Genomic DNA, 22,906 nt, shown 5'->3' with positions numbered 1-22,906 from the left:
TGGTCTCTACAATTTTGCTCTCATTAGCCTTGTAGCCTCTGCTTATGCTGTTGGGACGAGAGATCTACCTTCAGGCTATCATTCTGTTTCTGCCTCTCTCGGTCTACCTGTGCATTTCTCTGTAAACCGCCCCTTCTTTTGAGCTTTATGACTTGCTCTGCAAACATGTCATATCCCTACAACTGCACAAACAACTACCCCTTCCCTTCCAGACACACGACTCGTCACAGTAGACAATCAGACCTATTTCTCAGCATTAATTACCCATTTAATTAGCAAATCTTTGAGAATGTATAATCCGATGGCATATGGCTGAGGGTGAGAAATCTTTCTTTTACTACTGTGTCGTTTATTCCCTCCCAGTTACAGGGGGGCTGTTTCAACATGCTGGTCTAATTACCATAGCTGGGGGTGGGGACTGGGAGGCAAGCATAGAAAAACAATAACAATGCTAATGCTGGAGGCAACACCAGATTAGGCCTACACCCGGTTTCTGACGCAGTCTTTCTCAATAAGAAGCAAGGATTTACACACACTCAGAGAACACAAGGGGAGAAGTGAAAGACAAGTGAGATATACAGTATACACTCTTCACTTTTCTCATTTATAATAAGCTTTTCCTGGTAAACTGGCAGGAGACATCCACGCTGACAAGCGCTTATTCGTGCAGGGTGTGAAAGAGAACAGCAACAGAGAGAAATAGCTTTCTTAAATATTATTTATTGCATGTGTTTATAAAGAATCAACACAGTCTAAAGCAATGAACTAAGTTTAAATTATCATTTAGTAGTATCACAATGTGCATGATATGAAATATTTACAATGAAAAGCCACAGCAGGGTAAGCCATTGCCCATATCGCAACCTTGATGCTGAATTAAAAACTGGAAACATTATCCAAATGCAAAAAACACTGCTCAAAACACCAACAGGCTCGATTAGCAAAAACAAGCGGGAAAAAGTTTCCGTTTCAAAATCGAAAGAAAAAAAAATGTACAAACAGCAAAAATTTGAATTAAGGTTTAACAAACATTATTAACAGTATTTATACATTTGGTTCGTCCTTGTAAACTAATTTCTTTTTAAAAGTGTAAATATTGCATATAAGCCATTTGTGGTGTACCTAAGTATCAAGAATTAATTATGTCAAGTATTATTGATTTCTTTAAAATCTTTTTTTTTTTTTGTTTTTGTTTTTTAGAATTACAGCATTAGAAAATGTCGTCATAGTGGCATCCACTTTACAAGACCATCCCAAATCAGTTTTTAAAAAAAAACAAAAAAATCAAAAATCAAAACCAAACCATACTGGTTAGCGTTATAACTTAATTAGTGCTTCTGTTGTATCAGAAAGCTCACTCAAATATTTAACTATGTACATTAAAAATAACATAAGTTATTTAACTTAACACTCGAAGTTTCTCAGCATTTGCTTACACGTTTTCGATGTAACGCTGCGCTATTTACAGTATATAGGCAAAGGTTAAGTACCTGTGAGTTCAGATAAATAATAAGATACTTCCCCTGGTTTCTTTCGTTTATTCGGCTTGTGTCTGTGTTGTAGTTACCATTCGGTACCTCTGCATGTTTCACTGTTGCTGTTGTTGTGTTTGTCGGGTTGCGCGCTCCCAGTCTTGGAACACAGCATGTACTACATTCAGTGTGTCCTGTGTTACAATCTAGACAAGTTTGTAAATGCAAGACCATGCAGTGGAGGCCATGGATTCAAGCTATCGAGTGGCTTTTTGAACAGCCAGTTAGACTCAGTCCTGCAGTCCTGCATGTACCACATTGCTCAGTGCTGCCTGGCGTGGTGTGACAGAGCTCCACAATGAGGCATCAGGTGAGAAAATGTGAGACACTGGGCTGTTCAGTTGCTCTGTATAAATAACTTCAAACATTCACGTTTCAGTCCCTTGTCCTGACAGGTGTGCGGGATATTTTAAGTGAACGGCGGGTGAGTTGGTGTAGTGTTTAAAAGGTGCTGAGACTCTTACTCAGACAGGCCACAGATCACATGAGCCAGGTCCAGGTGGACCTGGCTCATGCTGCAGTTACATTTGTCACAGCTGCATGCATTTGCAATGCAACGTCACCTATTTCTCCAACATCCTCCACGTATTATTTTAGTGTGTATGAATACCTCCATTTAAAGGTACAATAATAAATATATTACTCTGGATTTCTAATACATAATCTAGTCATAAATGTGGGGAGAGAGGGAACTTAATCTCAGAGAGTTCGGCTCTCATTCGGCTCTAATGAACATTCAGTCTCTGTGATGATCAGTTAAATCTTTGATATACTGCGTGTTTAGAGGTCCAACCTAAAAAAAAAAAAAGAAAAGAAAATCCATCAGGTGGGGGCTGATGGCTGGAGTAAGGCTTTGGATCGGTGACTTTTTAAAAAACATTCACCTTTGAAAATAAATATTTTATATATATATAGAATTCTACTGTGTAACTTGGTGCTGAGGTAGGGTTTATTTTTTTTTTTAGCAAATGTTACCTTTGATTTTAAATATGTTCATAAATGCCGTCTCTTTTTGCAGTACAATCTGTTTACAAATTCTCACACATTTCAATGAATGCATACACACATACACGATAAATAAATAAATACATGTCATCTGTATGCATGAAGGGTTTTGCGTGCATGTTTGCGCACACATGCTCTCCAAGTTTGGTTCACAGGTTTTCAGGTGTGAATGTCTGGCAACTACTGGTTGAAGCCATTAGAAAGCCAGTTGAAATTGTATGATTGATAATAACAATACCAGCGATGAACATAATATACTGCAGGCTGAAGTACCTAGACACATAGTTACCTAACTATGCTTAGAATTAAAAGTCGGTTTTTAGTTTTCTGTTTGTTTAAATCTAGCACTACAGCAGCAATGGCACCAGAATGTTTAGGTGCCACAAAAAAGGAGGGAGGGTCAAATGTCCGTGTTTCCATGGCGATGGCCTTCCCCGTAACCCCCAGAGGCGGCAGAAGGGTCAAAGGACATGGGCTACAGCGCAAGGTCCAGCTGTCGCTCTGGCGACCTCGGCATCTGGCTGAAGTGAAATCCTACATTCACAGGAAGAAGAAGAGGAGGAAGGGGTGGGGGTGGGGGGGTGAGGGGGAGGCAAGTTGGGAAGACCCATCAGCCTTCATTCTGAAAGAAGAAGAAGAAGAAGAAAAGAGTTAGTTTCGTATCATGTAATTTATAGAGATTTCCAAGTCAATATCCCCCCCAGAAACTTAATCTAAGCGTGTACATACAGTTTGCATCATTTATTATGTAGGACAGAACAATCGAGGGGAGGGGAAGGTCACTCTGCTACCAAGTAAGGAATGAGTGCTCTTCAAGAGGCCTGCTTTCGTGTATGAGTATGTGTGTCTGTGTGTGTATTCCTCAGCTGGTAGACACTCAAGTGGCAGGTGCTTTTACAGCAGGGGGGAAAAAAAAGCAGAGTGGCATTTAGCACTGTGCAGCTGAAACAGGCCAGTGATGGCAAACGTCACGCCAACAACACTCCCACACACTAACAAACAGGTATTCTTAATTGCTCCCACACATACCGCAGCTATGTACTTTCAAATACCATGAACCCAGAGTCTTTGAGAGTGTTGCTTTTCTCCCAGTGGAAAGCTGCACTGACCCTTGCCCCTGTGTACATGTTTGTGAGGTTTCATTTGCATGCAGAGCTATCAAATGGGAGCGGAAGTCTTGGCTGGGTGACCCGCACACACACGCAGAGACACACACACACACGGTCTGTGGCTGCATTTCTTCCCTCATTTGCTGTCTCCTCTCCCTCTTCCCCAGTCGTGAACAAGAGCCGTTTTCACAAAGCTGGATGTGATCGTCATTCTCTAAAACAAACCTTTCATTCAGGACTTGCAGCCCCCCTCCTCAGCTATTCTCACCGCAAACAGGCACACGTCTGTTCTGGGCTTTTTCCCCTATACATACTGGCTATAAATGTAAATTGATGCTGATCCTGATGTCCAATCAAAAGCTTTAAAAAAAAAAAAAAAAAAACTAAGCTGGAAATGCCAGGGCACCTTTACTGCTGCTCGGGGACGTCTGTGATGCAAAACCGTGGAACCACTGAGTTCATTTGAATAACAGAGGAGATGATTTCACTCTTGAGGCTACCTGGTGCTGAGCGAGCTCTGTGTCTTTATCACCACGGGTGTCAGAGGCAGAATACAGCGGAAAGGCTGTGTTGGGAAGGGGTGGAAAAAACACAGTAACAGAATCAACCTGACAGAGAGGAACGGGAATGCAGTGAGGTCATGGGACCGATGGACCATAACAGTCAAGTGTGTGTGTTTGTGTGTCTGTTTCTGGAGGGGCTGGGCCAGTCGACGGCCTGTATAGGCAGGCACATAGGTGAGAATGACTGAGATCTGCCGGGAAGGAGTGTTGAATCACTAACAGCTCAGATTAGCAACCAGGTGTAGCCATGAACATAATCACACTTCCTTGTTTGTGGACAATCTTGCAAGTGCATATTGGGACTGCACATACACACATTTTCTGTTCGAAACATGTGATTTAAATAGAATCTGAGTGAAGAAAGGTGGGTGGGCAGGAAGATTTGGGGAGGGGGATGAGAAGAGGACAGAGGTCTAATGGGGGAATGAACCCAATGGCTTCTACCCCTCCTCTTTTTGGAGCACAGACACACATTCCTCCTCCGCCCCTCCCAACAACTCTTGTCTGTGCCCCCTGTCCCAACCCACACACACACACACACACGCACGCACACACACACGCACGCACACACGCGCACACACACACAGACTTGGGCTCTGTTCATTATTTATTTAGTTCTCACAGGCTAAATTTAGCTATGCTCCATTCAGGGATAAGACACACACACAAACACACAGGCATGTATTAGCAGCCTCCTCTCTAGAGCTTCAGAGTCAGAGTAAACAAGTTACTCTGTCTGTAACCACCACAGACTTGAGTAGCTTGATGTTGTCAATGAGATAAATGAACAGGCTTTAAAGGGAACTACTCCAAACTGCAACTCTGAGCAACATTCAAGAGAAAGGAAGCGGACTGCAAACTGTTGTTGTGGGGTAGACTGGAAACGAACCTACAGACAAACAAGGAGAGATCAGCAGGCTCAGATCTGCTCTATTTACATTCCTGCCCCGCTACCTCCTCTCTAATCTTCAGCGAACAAACACTGACTGACTGACTTCACCTCTGACCTCCCACACCTTTGTCTGACCAGCTAAACAACAACAACAAAAAAAGAAAAACAATGCTCTACAACTCTGCAATCCAGCTGACTCACTATTGCATACAGAGCTTTGGCATTCCTCATCGTGTCACATTATCCACTTGCAGCAGTTCACGTGGATTATTGATTAATCCGGCAATTAGTTCCTCAGTAAATCATTTGGTCTACAAAAAAAGGTGGAGGGGTAAAAAAAACGCCAAAGCAAATCAGTTTCCCTAAGCTCCGCTGACACATTTGGATGTTTTGCTTAGTATGTCAAAAATGCAAAACCATTCAGTTTGCGGTTAGCTCAAATAAAATAATAATAATGATAATAATGATGAGAATTGTGAGAATATGAAACTGCGTGTTTGTGAATTATTTCAACTGCTCAGTTATAAAAGCACCAGAAAATACAGCTTACATAATTAAGCCACTGAATATAACAAAACTAACGGTATGACTATCAGCTCTACAGAGGAGCATTAATAAAGCAAGGGGGGAGGTCAGAAAGTTGGGAAAGAGTTCATGAGGAGCCGGTCTGCTTATGATGGGGAAAAAAAGGTATAATTAGCTAGCAGCCAAGACTAAACTCACTCAATGTGCTTTGTGGGTATAATTGCCATAAAATATCCACTCACAGTCACAGAGGATCTGTCTCTTCCTCTGCATTTAAAAACAAAAAGCTAAAAAAAAAACAAAAAACAAGCTACTAAACAATGCCTAATCCTGACGTGAATGTAATCCTTCTTACCTCCAAGCTAAACTGAGGATATGGGAGGTTAACTTTGTTTTCATCTAGCGCTAGAACATCCCGCCCTAGTTTGCTCAAAGAGTTATGTATCAGACAGCCTGGAGCACTGTGCATGTGTGTCTGTGTGTGTATGTGCGTGGGGAGGAGATGGGAGGGGTGTACAGGACAGGTGAGGACAGAGACTGTGGGTTCCTCAAAATGCTGCGTGAAGCCAAAAACCCGAGTAAAGGTATTCTCTGTGCACTTTCTACAGGAAATTCTTTATGTATATGATGATTCACAATTAATTTTATCAACAACAAAAAATGTCAGACATGAAGATGTCATACTTTTCCACCAGCTCATAAACATAACATAGTCCTAAGGCTATAACTGTTTATTATTTTTATGACTAACTCTTCTTTCTCATAGTAAAAACAGTCACCACTGTTTCCCAGAGCCACACATGAAATTTAAATGCACTGGAATTAACAAAAAACGCCATAAAAGTCGTAAAGAACTGCAGTATTTATGTAATGGATTTCTCCCGAGCAGCAAGAGAAGTAAAGTGTCTTGTCAGCTGCTCTACTCAGACATGATTAGCTAATTTTTTTAGTGCATTGTTAGGTAATCCTTTATGGCCTTCAGCAATCAGACACGGCCCACTGAGGTCGCAAAACAACAGGAAAAACAAAAGGCTTGTGAACGCCCCAATATGGAGAAGGTGTGTGGCGTGGGGTGTCACATGATTACTGAAAAGAAAAACAATGCTTGAAGAGAGGAAGAAGGGATTTGGGTTGGGGGAGGGATGCATTGGATGAGTGGGGGGGGGGTTGGTAGCTCCTTGAGAGTGCTTGGCCACGCCCACAACCTTCTCCCATAGCTGTCGTAGCAGATGGCAGCCAGTCATTAGCGTATTGTCACTCTCCTCTGAAGGGCCAAATAACCAGTGAGCACTGCTTGGCGAGGCAGGTGCAAACCCCCTGACCCCACACCCACACCCAACCCCTCCACCATCTGCTGACGCCTGTGTGTGTGTGTGTATGCACATGGGAGAGGCACACAAAGTCAAAATGCGTGTGTCTGTATTTCGGGGGGTGGCAGGGGGGTCTGGGCCCACAAATGGAAAGCGTGAATCTTTCTCTGCTGTCTGCATTCATGCAAGACTGCTTACAGTCAGAGAGACAAGCACTCGATAAATGAGGACAGGTTAGGGAAAAGAAGACGGCAGGCGGATAATAAAGAGGCTTTTATAGTGATATGATAAGTGGCAGTGTAGATACTCTAAAAGTAGATATGAGGACGAGCCAAAAATAAAAAAAAAAGCTGTGAAAGGAGTGCACGTGCCTCTCTTTTTCTTTAGATTAGTGGTAATGCTCCAGCGGTAACATCCCCCACTCACAAAAACTAGCCCAAAGTTCAAGAAGCTGACACTTGTCCAAAGCTTGGACTGAAAGCCACGCACCACACTGCGCCACTACCACCCCATTCTCTCTCTCTCTCTCTCCCTCTCTAACACTTAAAATACACAAACTCAACTGAGCCATACTTTAGGATTTTCATACAGAAAGTCAAGCATTTTTATAACGCCCTCCCTCCGCTCAGCTTCCCCTTCACACCACAGTGCCAAATGAGGACAGGTGATTTCGTAATCTACCTGTGACAGCGTGATATACAACCGGGAATGCAAACTATGGTTCACTCAGTGATAAGGTGAGAATGTGGTATAGCCTGCCATCTTGTAGTAAACAGACGGGCCCTATTTTTCCTCTCGTATCGGAATGCTATGTATTTGGATGTGAGTATCAACAGCTTTCCTCACTGTTGTAGCCACATGTACTAAAGTTACCAAGGCAAAGGCCAGCGGCTGCTTGTTGGGAGGGCACTGATCTTTCTGTCATTCAGCATTTTTCTTCCATTCTTCCTTCTCACCCACTCTCTGCCTTCTGCCAGCAGCTCAATAGTCCATTTTGTTATACATGAAAAACAAAACAAGTCAACCATCCATCACCATTGTTCTTTCACCTCCCTCCTTCCTCCACCCCTGCTCTTCTAGCCTTGCACCACGGGTTAAAAGAAATGAAAAAAATTCCCGGAACATAAACGTACCAGATCACAGCGAATTCTCACGGATACCTGTGCGTGCCTCAGGTGCACACGAGTCACATGTGTTCAAACAAGTCTCCTGTGTAAAAAAGAAAGAAAAAGAAACAAACACAAAAACCCACCAGCTCATTTGACGATTTGTGAAGTTGCTCATAGTGAAAAAAAGAACCCCTCCCCTCCCGATTTCATCCCAGCAGGTTAGAAAAACAAGTGAGCGTTCACCTCTCCCAGCAACCTTTGCACACTGCCCACATTCCAGTCCTGAAACCCAGTACCTGACAATTGATAAACAACTGACTCACTTGTTTTTCTGGGGAACCCGATGACTTGCACCGAGCTCCACACTGGCTGCGCTCTCACAGCAGGGGAGCCAGCTGAGACAAAGAGACAACTTAGTTGTGAAACTGCAAACAGCAATTAAACTCTTGTATTTCACCATCAGGAACACTGACTCCTGAGTCACTATGATCTCAACACTTTGTATTTTCTTTAGAAACAACAGCAACTTCTGACATGTCCCTGCCATATCATCCATCCGTGTAAATAATCCCTGGCATTTACAGATGGATGAAAAGCCCCTGATGCAGCGGAAAGAGGAAAGAAAATGAGGCGAAAGGTAATATTTTGATAACAACTCTTCCCCTTCAAGTCTCAGGGATTTTGCTGCTTATTCATTTTGTTCTCTGAGGTCTGTGTAACACACCGCTTCAGATTTACCAATAGTGAGTGCTCTTTGCCGCCTTCGAGCAGCTTCCATAGAGGCATCATGTGTAGCGCTGCATGCGTCACTGAATCAGATCAGATGTTTTTTTGAAACACTGACGCGGTGCAAAACTGCGTCACTGAGAGGAAACCAGGACAGACCATTCACATAAACGGAACAGCAAACGTGAAGGCAGATAACCATAAGTTTTTAAAATAAAAGCGTTTTAAAATAAAAGCGTTTTAAAATAAAAGCGTTTTTTTAAAAAATGCGATGATGCAGAAAGATTACATTTTGATAAAGGGGAGTTTGCGTCCTCTGGGATGTGTGGAGGGGAGGAAGACAAGGAGACAACATGTTCCACAGAATGTATTTGTTATTCAGCATGCCCCACCGCTTTCATTCAACCGTCTAATTCAGGGCTTTTATTTGAGAGAAAATAAAAGCAGTTTTAAAAACAGGATCAACATCACAGCCTCGAGATTTGTCAGCGTGTCCTGGGTGTGACAAGTAGGTGACTAATCCTGTCTAAACATTACAGCCTACACCCAATAGCAATGTTGACAACTAGTTTGCTTCTCTAAGCTACTGTAGTTTACTACACCGGATTACATAAATCTGTAGGCTGTTATCTCGGATATTACAGTGATGGTCAGTCACGATTATATGGCCACAAAAGAGCTTTCAAGAAAAATAAACAGTGTCAGCTTTTTAACTCGCAGTGGAAAGGACAAACTGACAGCAAGGGGCAGACACACAGACGCTCCTGCAGACAAACCATTGAGGCTGTTTTTGTTCTCTAGAGGTAATTATCATCAACTCTGGGACTGAAAACGAGCCCAGAAGTGTTGCAAACAACATTACTTGTGGCCTATCTCTGCAGAGTACACAGTTGCCCTGAGGCGGATCTCTATCCTACTCCAACCCTGACGCCACTCCCTTCATGAATGAAAATGCACTGAATGAATGAGTGTGTGGGACATGTGTGACAATGCTCACCTTTCACAGCAGCAGCAGTAGTCTCCTTAAATCCCAGGCTGGCATAGGGGCTAGAGTTGAAACCATTCAGCCCCCCCTTGCAGCCACAAGCTGTCTTGAACCTCAGGAGTTCATCACAGCCCCCTAACCGGCATCCCCCAAGGTTTCCCTCCATCAAGTTTAAGGCAATGTAGTTAAGTCCATTTTGATAGCCAGCTGACGTTTCCCTGCACATGGGACTGCTGTACTCCTCACCGAGTCCTTCAGAGCTACAAACTGTGCGAGATACATTCTCCACAGAGGCAGAGCTGTGCCTTTTAGTGTCGTTGGCAAAGGATGGGCACACGGGTGTGACAGTGGTTGTGGAAGAGAAGGTCTCAGAACTGTGACGACGACGTCCGTGAGGGTCGGCCCGGATAACTTTGGCCCCCCTGTGTGGATCTACAACTGTAACAGATAATGAAGGACCTCCCTTGAGAAAAGAGTCCACAGGCACAGGGGGCACCACATCTACTATGCTGCTCTCAAGGCTGAGTCTCTGGACACAAGCAGTAGGGCTGGTCGGGCGGGGAGTTGTGCATAGAGCAGGTAAAGGGTCAGAAGGACTAAAGGTCATCTCAGTGTAGTCGTCATTGACTGGACCAGGCTGACACTTAAGGCTTCCTTGCTGTGGAACACCCCTCTCCTTTTCCTGTCCCTCTGTGCTTTTATCTTCCTCCACCTCCTCAACTCCCCGTGTTTCCTGCTGAGTGGTAACTAGACTATGGTATGTCAACAGTTCAGCTGTGTCTGTACAGTTAGTTTGATGTGATCCCTGCTGAACTGTGGAGCTGACATCAATATTAGCATAGCCTGAGAGTGACCGAGATCCCGTCTCTGCGGTTACAGAGGACTCAGGGCTCTTTGACTCTGTGGTTGTGTTGTGGTTAACACTGCTAAAGTCTATGTTAATATACTCTCCGGGGCTGCGTGGCTCTGAAGGAAGAGGGTGTTCACTCATGCACGGTAGTGTTCTGAGGGATTCCAAAGCCAAACGGGTAGGCCGACAGACCCTACTCCGGTGTACCAGACCTCCATCTATCCAAGCCACTCTGAGAGGAGATGGAGTAGAAGATGGAGTGGCTGGTCTTGCCACAGTGCCATTGGTTGCAGAGTTTCCTGAAGAGATAGGACAGTAGTTGGATTCCTCTTCTATCCGCTGTCTCTGTAAACTCATCACCACATACTGATCTGTGTCAGTGAACCCACTGCGCTGCAAATGTCCTTTAAGTGATCTTGGTAGAGAACTGCAAGAATAAGGCTGCCTGTGGCTTGGCGGGAGGCTGGGATCTCCTGTAGGACTGAGAATATAATCTGGGGGTGTAAAAGACACCTGTGTGTCAACAGGAGACATATTCAGGTATTCTCCATTGGCGAGCTTCCCATCGTTGCTGTCCACTGACATCTTGGTTGCACACCACATGGGCATGTACCCACTGTCCTCCAGAGAAACACCCCCGGGGGAGTGTATGCGCGGGGCCAGCCCCATTGAGGAGGGTTTTGTACAAGGGTTGATAATTTGCTTTGGAGCAGATACACACATAGGGCTCATGGGCATGTAGGGATCATCCTTAGACCCGGGTGTGAGAGGAGCCACACCAGGCATCATGGGCATATAGCCACTGTCACCTTGGTGACCATTTGAAGCAATCTGAACATCTCTGTAATCCTCCAGACTTATCCCTTTAGGAGATGCGGTGTGACACCTGCGAGAAGACTGACTTCCACTGGTGTATGTTGCCCTCATAAGCGTATACTCATCCAGGGAGGCTGAAGATACTTGGGGGGGACCCCTCGGTTGACGGGGGGTGGTGAGGGAGTATGTGCGCTTTCGATACACCTTGTCAAATTCTGGTAACCACCGGTAACCATTCTGATTCTGACGCTCCATTACCATGTAGCCATGAAGCTCACTGCCATCCCGGGATGGGGGGGTGTCTGCTTTGAGGGACTCTGGAGTGTTGCTGCGGAGAGTAAGCGGTAACCTGAGGTCTCGTGCCTCCGCAGGGCTAGAGCCAAATTCCTCACATGATATAAAGCCAGCATCACTGGGAGAGCCTGAGAAGGATGCACTGCAGCTAGAGGGGCGAGGGGCACCGCTGTCTTGGCAGGAAGATGCGTGGCCTGGACAAGCAGTGGTCACAGGTGGAGAAGGAGACAGAGGCATAGACATGGACTTACTATGCTGGAGGGTGGAAGATTCAAACGTCAGAGAAGGGCGAGCAGTAATGGTATGAGATCTGCTCAGCAAGGTCCTGTGGACCCCTGGACTAAGGGGGCTCCCGGTGACTGACATAGTGCGTGCCATGGTGCCGTCGCCCTCGCTTGCAGTACGTAATCGACACGAGGAGCATTTGCTCACAGGAGAGGTCGCAGCCATGCTGTCAGTACGCGACCGCCGGGGAAGCCCGGTCTGCCTCGGGGGTAGATTATTCAGGTGCCTCCGTGAGGGTACAGAGATGGGGTTTGTACCAGAGGACTGGCTTTTGCTGCGCGGGCGGAATTCCGACAGCTCCTTCATGGCTTTCATTGCCTCCAAGATAGTTTCGTGAATGTTTTGAGCCACCACAGAGTCATCCGCCTGCATCCACAGCTCCCCCGGACCCGTGGATGCAGATCGGCCAACCTCTATGAAGAAAAAGCTGTCAGAGTGGCCGCACCTCCGGATATTCATCAGCTGCAAGGTGACTGAGGCAACATCAGAGTTAAGCTTAACGAAGCTGATAGTCCGGCTGGAGAGACACAGCCTGTACACCCCTGTTAAATTTCGGCTCTGTCCGAGACCTTTAGATTTTAGATTTACTTGCCATACCTCCTTGTAGGCGGCGGTCACCGGCGTTATTACACCGTAGCTCGACTCGTCGTAGCCAACCAGCGAGGACGCAGAGTTAGACGCCGAGCCGTCATATACTTTCCCCTCTGCCATTAAATCCGTCAGCACCCGGTACCAGCTCTCCTGTTCCTGCTCGTTTTCCGTCGCCAAAGCAAAATACTCATCCTTGGTATAAAGAGCAATAAGATATTTGTATTTTGCGTCCGCTCTCTTGCTAATATTGAGACAGCAGTCCAGAGGGATGACTCTCTTCGGGGCCGATTTGTTTTTCCATTTCTTCTCGCTCTCGTAGTATTCCAACCGGGCAGGGAAACCTTCGCTCGGCTCCTTTAGAACAAAAAAGCGCTTATGTCCGTGTTTCTGCTTTTTCAGATATCCGCATTTCTTGATGCCGCTGTTCGCGTTACTGGCCAATAACGACTGATCACCGGTGTTCGGCGGACTCGCCATTCTCGCGTCCTCCTCTTATCAGACACAATGCTTCCGTTCCCTTTAGTTGTAAAAGAAACGACGCGCTTTCTTTTAATCCTCTACTTCCAGAGCCGGTTTCACGTTAATTCGTCTTCTCCCACAGCCGAGCGATAAATAACACATGTCTGCTGGTGTCCGGGGCGAAGAGGGTGAAACAACATGTGACGATCTACACATCCAGCTCCGGTTTTAAAAAAAAGAAGGGAAAGGAGACGAAAAAAATACGCACTCACCAACAGTGGGCGGTGCGCACTCAGCTCATTGGGTTTATTGGTGGAAAAGGGATGAATGCTGGAGTGAGAAAGGAAAGAGAGCGAGAGCGAGAGAGCCCTCCTACTATCACTGCCCTCTTCCGACTCATTTGCGTGTAGTCAGTTAGGACTGTAGCTTTATTTATAGCATCCCTATTCCTATGATCCATCGTTTGGCTTCAGCGTACGTTTTTTTTTAGCAGGATATAGCCCGGTCCCAACTACTCAAACGAAATGTCCCAGATTCAGAAAGCCATCATTTGCGTCATTTAAGGCGTTACGGGGTGGATTATGAAAAATATAACCTGAGTATAGATCAGTTATATGCACAGAACGAATATATGACGCGCAACTGGTTTTATACACGTATAATTTACAGGTATTGTTTCACTGTCGGAAATTTTCTTACCATGGGTGTTTGTTTTTTCTCTCACTACACTTTGACCATATTTTAACTCTAGAGGGAGTCGTTCCGGTGTTCTCCAACTGGTAAACAAGCATCACCTGGTCGACTCTGCAGCTCTGGCACATGAATTTAATATTCCCCATGAGCCGTTCAGCCAGAAAAGCCTGCATTCACAGTGTAAGCGGGATATTCTCCCCCGTCCTCCTCCCCCTTTTTTACTCTTAAGCAAAGCACCCAATTGTTCGCGCGGAATAACTAGTACAAGAAATGACAAGAGCGCACAGAATGCAGTGTGTTTTATTGAATAATGCGGTCGCCTGCTGATTTAACCATGTTTGCAAGAGCTGCTCAGTTACAATTTTTTTTGTTTGTTTTTTGGTGGGTTTTTTACTGCTTCATCTCTGTGTTTGTCTTAACCCATTCAGAAACAGAGCGTGGCGGTGTGAAAACAGTTATTCTGGGGTGAACATATGCCCAAAATATCTAAGGCGATAGGAGGTTATAGCGTAAAAAATCTTAAAAGTACACCCTGTACACGAAACTAAAAGTACCCCATATATGGTCATATAACACAGCAGTCATGATGACGCAAAAAAATTCTCCTGATCTCAATGCGTCAGCGGCTGGTAATGTGCGTAATGGATAAAACGCGGGAGCAAACTGGGTACCGTGGCGGGATGGTGAGTTTGCTGCGGATAGCCGGTATTCTCTTTTTGACATCCTGTGGGACTGAAACTCCTCTTTTCTCGTCCAGCAGGAACGTCGTGCTGCCAAGAGAAGGTACAGTGTGTCCTGACAGCTATGTATCCTGGGCCAACACAGTAAAAAGTGACACTGTAGTAACACTTTTGAATAGCTGCACATCCCACGATGATGACTTACTGAAATCTACCCCCCCCCCCTCCCCACCTCATGTTAATACCCCCGTTTTCCTTCAAATCCCACAGTGCTGGCTCAGCAACACCCTCTCCTTAGCGGCAAGGTCAATTACCGTGCCCTGCAGAGGTCAATTATGCCAACAGGATAAATTATTTTACTGCTGCCACGAGGAGAAGATTCCAATCAAGCAGCCAAATCAAGTGATCTGTCCTTCAAATTGCCTTTAACGTGGGTGCAGTTCCTTTCATTATTTGAACTCTAAACTGTGTTTACCTCAGCTCTATTGAAAGTGCTATGAAGACATAGATATAAATAGATATAACAGCGTCCAGTGTCTGAACGTCCTAGGCTCAAATATCTCCCAGTTGGATAAGGAGGGTTCCCTGGCTCTTGATATTAGGTTTCCTACATGACAGACACACACTTGGTTCTGAACTTTCACACACTCCAGTAACAAATAGACACTTTTCACGGCCAATTTGAGTAACATTTACAGTATTTACTGTTGCTTCAATCGCAGATAAATTATGAATCGAGTCTCAGAAGTGAAGTGCAGGACAGCTTTCCTTGTATAATAGCTTGACCTGACATTGGAAAGATAAACAGAAGCCGCGTGGGGGTGGTATGAAGTGACTACAGGGGCACAGAGTGACTCTTTCTTTTTGCATAACCCATGAAGCATAAGAAATGCAAATTAGCTCTCTGTAAAATACCAATAGGGGTGTTTACCGAGCATGCTGCTCACAAACTCAATCTGGTTATGTCTGTGGTATGTCCTTGCCCTTTTTTCTTAGGTAACTACATGAATATTTATCACCTTCCAATTTACACAGCATGGTGCATTAATTTACAAGTTAATTAAAGGGCCAACCCAATCAGATTTACAAAGCTTTAAATGGGCTCTCTCATCGTCTCCTGCAATGGACCTATTGCATCTTTATAGTTTTATTTATTTAGGCATGGAAAAGGTCGTGACTCTCCAAGCAGAGTGGTTCTTTCTCCTCTGGATATATATTCCTTGCCTCGTGCAAACAGTGAGCAAGCAACAGCAAGAGGTTAAATAAAGACTGACATAATACAGTCTAGTTTATAGAGTATATGTCTAATAGATTGTCTGAGTTCACTCAGAAGCCACTGCCTTTGAGGTCCTAATCTCATTTAGACTCTTTCAGCTCGCCTTCAAATACAAACAGCTTCACTTGGCCCCCTTGCTGAGTAAGAAGCTCATAATGTCTCAGTCACCCACAGCACTGTCACCATGTGCAACGATTAGTTTCATAAGCTTTCATAACGTAGATTACAATAACCGAAATGACGAGATAGGATTAAGGGCAAGCGCTGGAGAGGGATCGGGAGAGGGGGAGAGGAGGGGGTAAAGATTAGGATCAGTCATACTCCAGTCACTGCTACATAAGAGCTGATCAAATGAACAGTACAAACACACACTGTTTATTAAACATCACACACACACACACACACTCCTCACCCAGTCTTTGCTTCATCTTATTTGTCAAAAGGCAAAACAGATGACAGTCAAAGCCCGGAGTGTTGTTTTGATGTTTGTGGTCTGAATATAATCCTGATTTCATTTATTGTTCATGGTAAAGGACAGTTCTTTGGTTTTATTTTCGTTTGTTTTCTTGTCATGAGTTATTGTGTGAGCCACTGAATACTTTGAGCTTTGCTCCAACTCGTGCGACTGAGACTCATCTGCTAATCTATTTTTTATGAGACAGTGAATAGATCTACTTCTTATTCAAGTTTTATAACAATTAGAAAGTCATATTTCACATGGCTTTCTCCTGAGATGAATTTTATCATGCTGCATCAGTTAGCATTTGTTCATAAGTCTCTTTTTCGACATGATATATATATATATATATATATATATATATATATATATATATATATATATATATGGTGCCCATCAAATGAGAAAGGTGTGTTTGCAACAGGGGAAGGGGCCACTATATTTACCATAATGAGGTCAGAAAAGCCATTTAAATGACTGAAAAATGAAAAAAAAAAAAATCTAAAAATAAAATAAAATAACACTCTTGGTCATCACTTTCTTAGCTTGTCAAGCTTGGGTAACTTGCCCTTTCTTTTAATTACAAACATCATTCTCGACTGATCCTTTAATTTCTTAAACCCAATGCTTTTAACAAGAAATGATAATAGAAGCTGTTTTTTCTCCTCTCGGGTGCACATCATATAGATTGCTGCACTCAGTCTCATGTTGTCACCAGTAATTTGCTCAATTCTCTAATCAATACAGCAATTTCAGTAACATTGAAATTTCTCTTGTTCTTAATTTTTGTGGGGATTGATCGGAGGCAGGCTGACCCGTAGGAAGGATGACGTGCGCTGATGGAAATCTTTGTGTTATTAAGCTACGGCAAAAGTGATTACTGTTTTGATTACCTCAGTGGGCCAATTCATCGGTATGGATTTGTTCTATCTGTTATTATCAGTCTGCAAGTTGGACACAGGGTATGCATGGATGTGTAGAGTGGCGCTAGAGTCATAGATTGCTATATTGAAATCAATGTGCCACTTGTGTTGTGTAATGTTGCTTGTGCATGTTTGATGAAGAACCGTGGCGCTCCACGGCAGAGTGAAAATTTTCCTCTTTGCCACGATCCCTGCCCTATCTCATCACATTGTTATGACTTCATTTTAAACCTCAGTTGTGCAGATACTCAGAAATGACAAGGGTTTTTCCTCATTTCACAGGTCACTGACACTGGTATTTATTCATTATGCTAATTAGAAAGGACAGAAGCCATATCGCGCATACGCAGCTCTAGCGTGCATATGTGAGTAGAAGAGAAACCAGTGATAATATGTTTATGTAGGCCGGAGACACATAGGCAACATATTTATTAACGAGCACCCACGCCCCCGGCAAATTACTCTTGTGGCCACATACGGCCTGCCATCTAAAACTCAGCTGTGTTTAGCTTTGATTAAACAGGTGCAGTGCCATCATCAGTTATTTGTCATAATTATACATTATCAGGAGTCGCTGTTTAGATATAAATGACAATGATACATGAGTCTATCTGCCTCAGTCAGAACAGGGGAAATCAGTGATTGTGACAGAAGGAGGATTTTAAATAAACAGATTAAGTGTGTGCGTGTGCGTGTGTGTGTGTGTGTTTCACATGCAAGAAATTGTATCATCAGTTTTTTGGAAAACAGACTGCAGTTGGATCATCCGAGGCCAGAGAGTAAGGCAGCTGACAGTGATATGTGGCAATTTATTGATTAGCTGAAGGCCTGTTTGCTTAACAGGAGCATATTTCTTTTCGTCATCCTCCAATGGCGTAACGACACATCAGTGTGCAGATATTGTTTAATTTGGGTCAGTGAGAGAGAGTACACACGTATATTAGTGAATGAAGGATAAATGAATGTACAGTGGGTACACATTATTCAAAAATGAACAGAGCAGTTTTTAAAAAGGAACTGTGTAGGAGGGTGTAGGAAGTTATTCATTCCTCTGTGTGTGTGTGTGTGTGTGTGTGTGTGTGTGTGTGTGTGTGTGTGTGTGTGTGTGAGCGTAGCATGCATTGATTGTTTTTTCAACTAAGCCTCAACTGACTTACGGATCTAATATTCATTCCTTTCTCACACATACTCTATTGTTTTGTTTTCTCACTCTACAAACACATTCATGCTACACTCAAGCACACAAATGCTCACAAACATATATCTTAGCAGAGAAATGCCAACCATAACCCAGTATAAGTTGTTGTACCGCCAAAACAAAGAGCATTGGAATGTAACCTTTATTTAACAAGACAAATCCCACAGAGACTCAGTTTCAAGTGAAACATGAATAAATAAACATAGAAGACAGAAGTACAGCAGAGCAAGATGCTGAAGAACATTATGCATACACACATATGTGTATATATATATATGCAGCAGATCCCAGGAAGAACTCCTAGATCTCTGTCCCGAAGAGTGCAGTCCTAGGAACAGCAAAGATACTGCGCAGGACCCTCAAGCTCCCAGGGCGGAGGTCCCGAGCTTGAAGGATAAAAATACCGCCTACCCACATATATAGAGGGATATGGATTGGTTCCTTTTCAGACAAACAAGTATTTTGTGTCATGGCTAATCAAACTGCAAAATCACAGATATGAATAAAGCTGATTACAGTAAGTATTGCATATTTAAAGTTGTTCCCAGCAACTGCCTGAAGAATGACTGCATTGTGTTTATTCCTCATGAATGGGACGTCAGACAAGGAAATGCTGCCACTTTTAAAACATGGTAAATTCTTTTATTATGTAATACAGTGTTATAAAATTTCCTGTTCTCAGTATTGTTGATGAACCCTGGACGTGAATAACTTTGTAGCTTTTTGACTGACAGTTTGCTTTGGCTTTTAAACTTTCTGGAGCCAATTCAGCTTGAATCACTCTCACTTACTTCTCATATTCATTGCGTGCCCCTTTCAGTGAAGAAATTACTGAGCATGTGCCTCTCCTGTAGCAGTAAATCACAGCGCTGATGAGTCTCAGCACTCTCCTCTCACATGGACCAGCTTAGCATTTCCAGATTATGTTAAATTGGTTGTAAAACAACCAGGAAATTAAAGATGTGCATTTGAGTTGATGTAACTTTGTAAAGAAACTATGTGAAGAATTTATTGTTAAGGTGACTGTTTATTCCCAGCTCCACTGTGGCCTCCGTGTGAGTGTACCTGTCGAAATGAATGACTTGCGCATGCAAATTGGTTCACTGAAAAAATGTTTCTTTTGAATACATAAAAAAATTTGCAAACTTCACCAAATAAGTTCTGTGAATAAATTCTGTGAACTTATGTAAATTTTTCCCCTAAAGGTCACGTCCCTGGGCTACTTTTACCTCTCCTGTTACTTATTAACTCTCCCAGGAAGTTTTTTTCTGAGCTCTTACATTTGCCATCAGAGGCACACAAATTATCACTCAAGTAGAAGCACAGATACTTCTGTTAAAAAGAGTATAAAAGTATAAAAGAAAAAAGTAGCTCTTGAGAAAATAACAGTGTATCTTTTGAGATGACTGACCCTCCCAAAGCCTGGTTCTGCTGGAGGTCTCTTCCTGTTAAACGGGGTTTTCTCCTTCCCACTGTCACCAAATGCTTGCTCAAAGTGGGTCATTGGATTGTTGGGGTTTTGTCTTTCAATATAAAGCGCCCTGAGGTGACTTTTGTTGTGATTTGGTGCTATATAAATAAAATAGATTTTAATTGAATACTTTTGTACAAAGAAACCTGACAAGTGTTTTTATTTTCTATCATGATGCAGTTGACTGTATTTTTCTTTCCCATAGACATATCTTTGCTTTCCACTCGACACAATGTAAAAACAAGTGACATTTCAGGGAGGTGGATAAAGTTGCAGCAACTCACATCTGGCTAGCCAGGTGGGTTGTGGGTGAAATTTGTGTTGGTGTGGACAATAAAAGCCAAAGAAATGCACACTTTTACAGTGTGATTGGGCACAGAGTAGCATGATGACAAACTTTGATCTTTGACATCAAAGTCGAGTCAGACTTCTGCAGGTCTGGGTCAATCCGTTTTAGCTGCAACGTGCTAAGCCAAACCATAATAACAAGCATTTACACAACAGCCTCACAGCAGGGGAAAGTTGAGCCACTCTCCCGTGGTCCTGCTTGGCAGCAGGAGCAGATTACGACAAACCCATGATTACCCCTTTAGCCGCGTCCTCAGCAGCTATGCTTGTGTGTCCGTGCTCTCTGTGTGTCTGAGGCTGGAGAGACAGGTCTGTTTCTAAAAATTCTGTCTGTGTCCAGCTCTCACTACTTTTATATTTCCTGAGTGAGTCCCCGTGGTTAGGAGTTTGTGTTCCCTGCTGTTGCTGCTTCACAATTTACACTACTTTCTCCTTTGATTGAGAAATGGATGCTGTTGAGGATACACCACACATCAAAAAATGTCTTTAACACTGATATGTTCACCACAGATGTGTTTAACGCTGATCAATCAGTGCTGTTATCATTGCAAGTGAAGGCTTAAATACTGTGATAGAATCAAGAGTCTTCTGCTTTGTTTTCCTTACAGTATTATTAATAAAGCCTATCCCCACAGACCCCCTGTCTAGATAAATGGATCTGAGCAAATGTGCTTTGCTTATTGTTAGAAGTGAAAGACCCATTTTCTCACTGATGCAATCAATTACTGATGATCTGGTGAGACACATTTAACAAGCATTCCAGTTGTAGATGGAAGGTTTAGCTCATTTTGCGCTGCTGTGTAAAACATGACTATGTACACAGTTATGGAGGATGAGGTCTTAAGGGTTCAAAACAGAAACTATGATTCAGGTCTTTCTGTGGGAAGTAGCACTTTAAGGTATATTTTGTTGTTTTTCCGTTATGATTTTAGCCCAGTTACCATAAATCTTGTAGACACAGACAGACGCAAAAACATAATAAAATGTGGAACATTGCAAAGTTATTACAGTGGTGCATGTGGATTACAGCTTCTTTTATGTTTGGCAGCCACGAGTTAAGTGCAGAGTCTAAGGCTTGTAAAACCAAGCAGTTTGCTCAAAAAAGACATGTAGGTTACGCTGGTTAGCACTAGTTAAGGATGATCTCAGCAGCTAGGCTCTCATGATGTTAAAGGTCAAAGTTTACCACCTCTGTACCAGATGCTTCAGATGTACAATTGAAGGCTTAAGGCGTCAGCATATGGAGTGCTCGTTGTGACAACTCTGTAACTCTGTTACTTTAATTAACCAGTCACAACAGCTGTCAGGATTATTGGTTCAAACATGAATATATATACGTTTATTGTTTATTTGCTAATTCGAACAAAGAAGACGAATTCCCTCAGGCTTCCTAGTGAACATAACGGACAAAAGGACACAGTTTTGGTTTTGAGTTTTCTGAGGTTTAAGGCTGTTGAGTTCCCACATTTGCCCTGTTTTTCATACATGTGTATATTCACAGGCATTCACTCACACCAGCTCTTTCTGTGACCTTCACTTACTGCTACCATATTAAAACGATGTAGCTCATGGCAAAAACATATGAGAATTGGCTGATCATAAGGCATGCATAATGCACACACAGTGCACTGTTCAAACAAGAAATCTGTTTATACAGTATGTGTGTATATGTGCATGATAATTAAAATAATGTATTGCTACGTGCAGGAATGGTGTTACAATCCACTAAACCCCTGCACATGTGTATGTGGACCTAGTTTTAATGAAGAAAAAAAAAGAGAGAGACAGGCCATAAAGTTAAATTATGCATGTTGTGTAATTTGCCAATCAAGTGTTTTTATTAGATGTTGATGGCTCTTTGTCACAAATGAGAACACAACAGTCTTAAGAAAATCATCCTGGAAATCTACACAGTTACATCTGCCTCATGCACGTGTTTTCCGTCCCACTAACAAAAAGTGGTAATCATGAAGTACACTGTGGTTGTTAATGCTTTTGTCTTAAATTAGCCCTTGTTTTGTTTTTTTAATGATGTCATTAGAAGGTTATTAGCTCGTCTGATATATTGCTTTAATTACAGCCTCATCACATTCAGGAACTTGCTCACTGACATTGCCATTACGTTTGAATTAATTTTACTTCATTTAAAAAATAAATAAATAAATAAATAAAAGCAAAAAACTAAAAAGAAAACCCATCGGGCATTCCCATTTCCACATTAAAAGCATCACATGCACCAGAATATATTTGTTTGCATGCAAATGTCACAGTGAGGCAATTTGGTAAATTGATATTTAATGCCTGCCCGGCGTTTAGGAAGCTGTCGCCTAGACTGCCCCAGGATAGACTGCTTCTAAAACACATGATCTGAAGTCCAGTGAAAGGAGTAAAAATGCTTTCACTTGAACTAACTTACATTCAGATTTGAGCACAGCCGATTTGTCACTGCCACTTATTTCCTAAAGGCACGTGATTTAACAGTTCATCTTTCATTTTTGATCCCACAGTAAGCCTTTGACAGATGATTGGTCGTCTTTAACTCAGCAGTAGGTTTAGGTAAATTGACTTAAGTACAACCTCATGGTTTACATGCATATTAACAAGGTTAGAAGCAGCTAGTTACTGCTAATCATATGCAATAGATAAACTGATCATCAGGGAGCGTAGTCACCTCTATAAACATACGTTCTGGCTGGTCTGAAGCACTCAGGTGTCTTTTAACAGTGTCACAATATCCCCAGCAGTGGTTGACTCAGAAAACTTAGACTATGCAATGCTCAGAGAAATCACAAAAACCCCAAGACCTAGT

General features: G+C 43.0%; 1 protein-coding gene across 1 annotated transcript; it reads right to left on the bottom strand.

The window, feature by feature from the left end:
- Positions 1-1,271: 1,271 nt before the first annotated feature.
- Positions 1,272-13,439, bottom strand: irs2b (insulin receptor substrate 2b). Its single transcript, XM_006788326.3, has 2 exons — positions 9,769-13,439; positions 1,272-3,159 (listed from the first exon to the last, which is right to left on the bottom strand). Exons 1-2 carry the CDS (start codon positions 13,067-13,069, stop codon positions 3,155-3,157), a joined length of 3,306 nt encoding a protein of 1,101 aa, XP_006788389.2. The 5' UTR covers positions 13,070-13,439; the 3' UTR covers positions 1,272-3,154.
- Between the last annotated feature and the right edge of the window lie 9,467 nt (positions 13,440-22,906).

Source organism: Neolamprologus brichardi, chromosome 16 (assembly GCF_056152115.1).
Source record: "Neolamprologus brichardi isolate AB-2024 chromosome 16, ASM5615211v1, whole genome shotgun sequence".
NCBI classification, from domain to species: domain Eukaryota; kingdom Metazoa; phylum Chordata; class Actinopteri; order Cichliformes; family Cichlidae; genus Neolamprologus; species Neolamprologus brichardi.
Note: the sequence above shows the minus strand (reverse complement) of the source record. Positions and strands in the feature narration are given on the sequence as shown.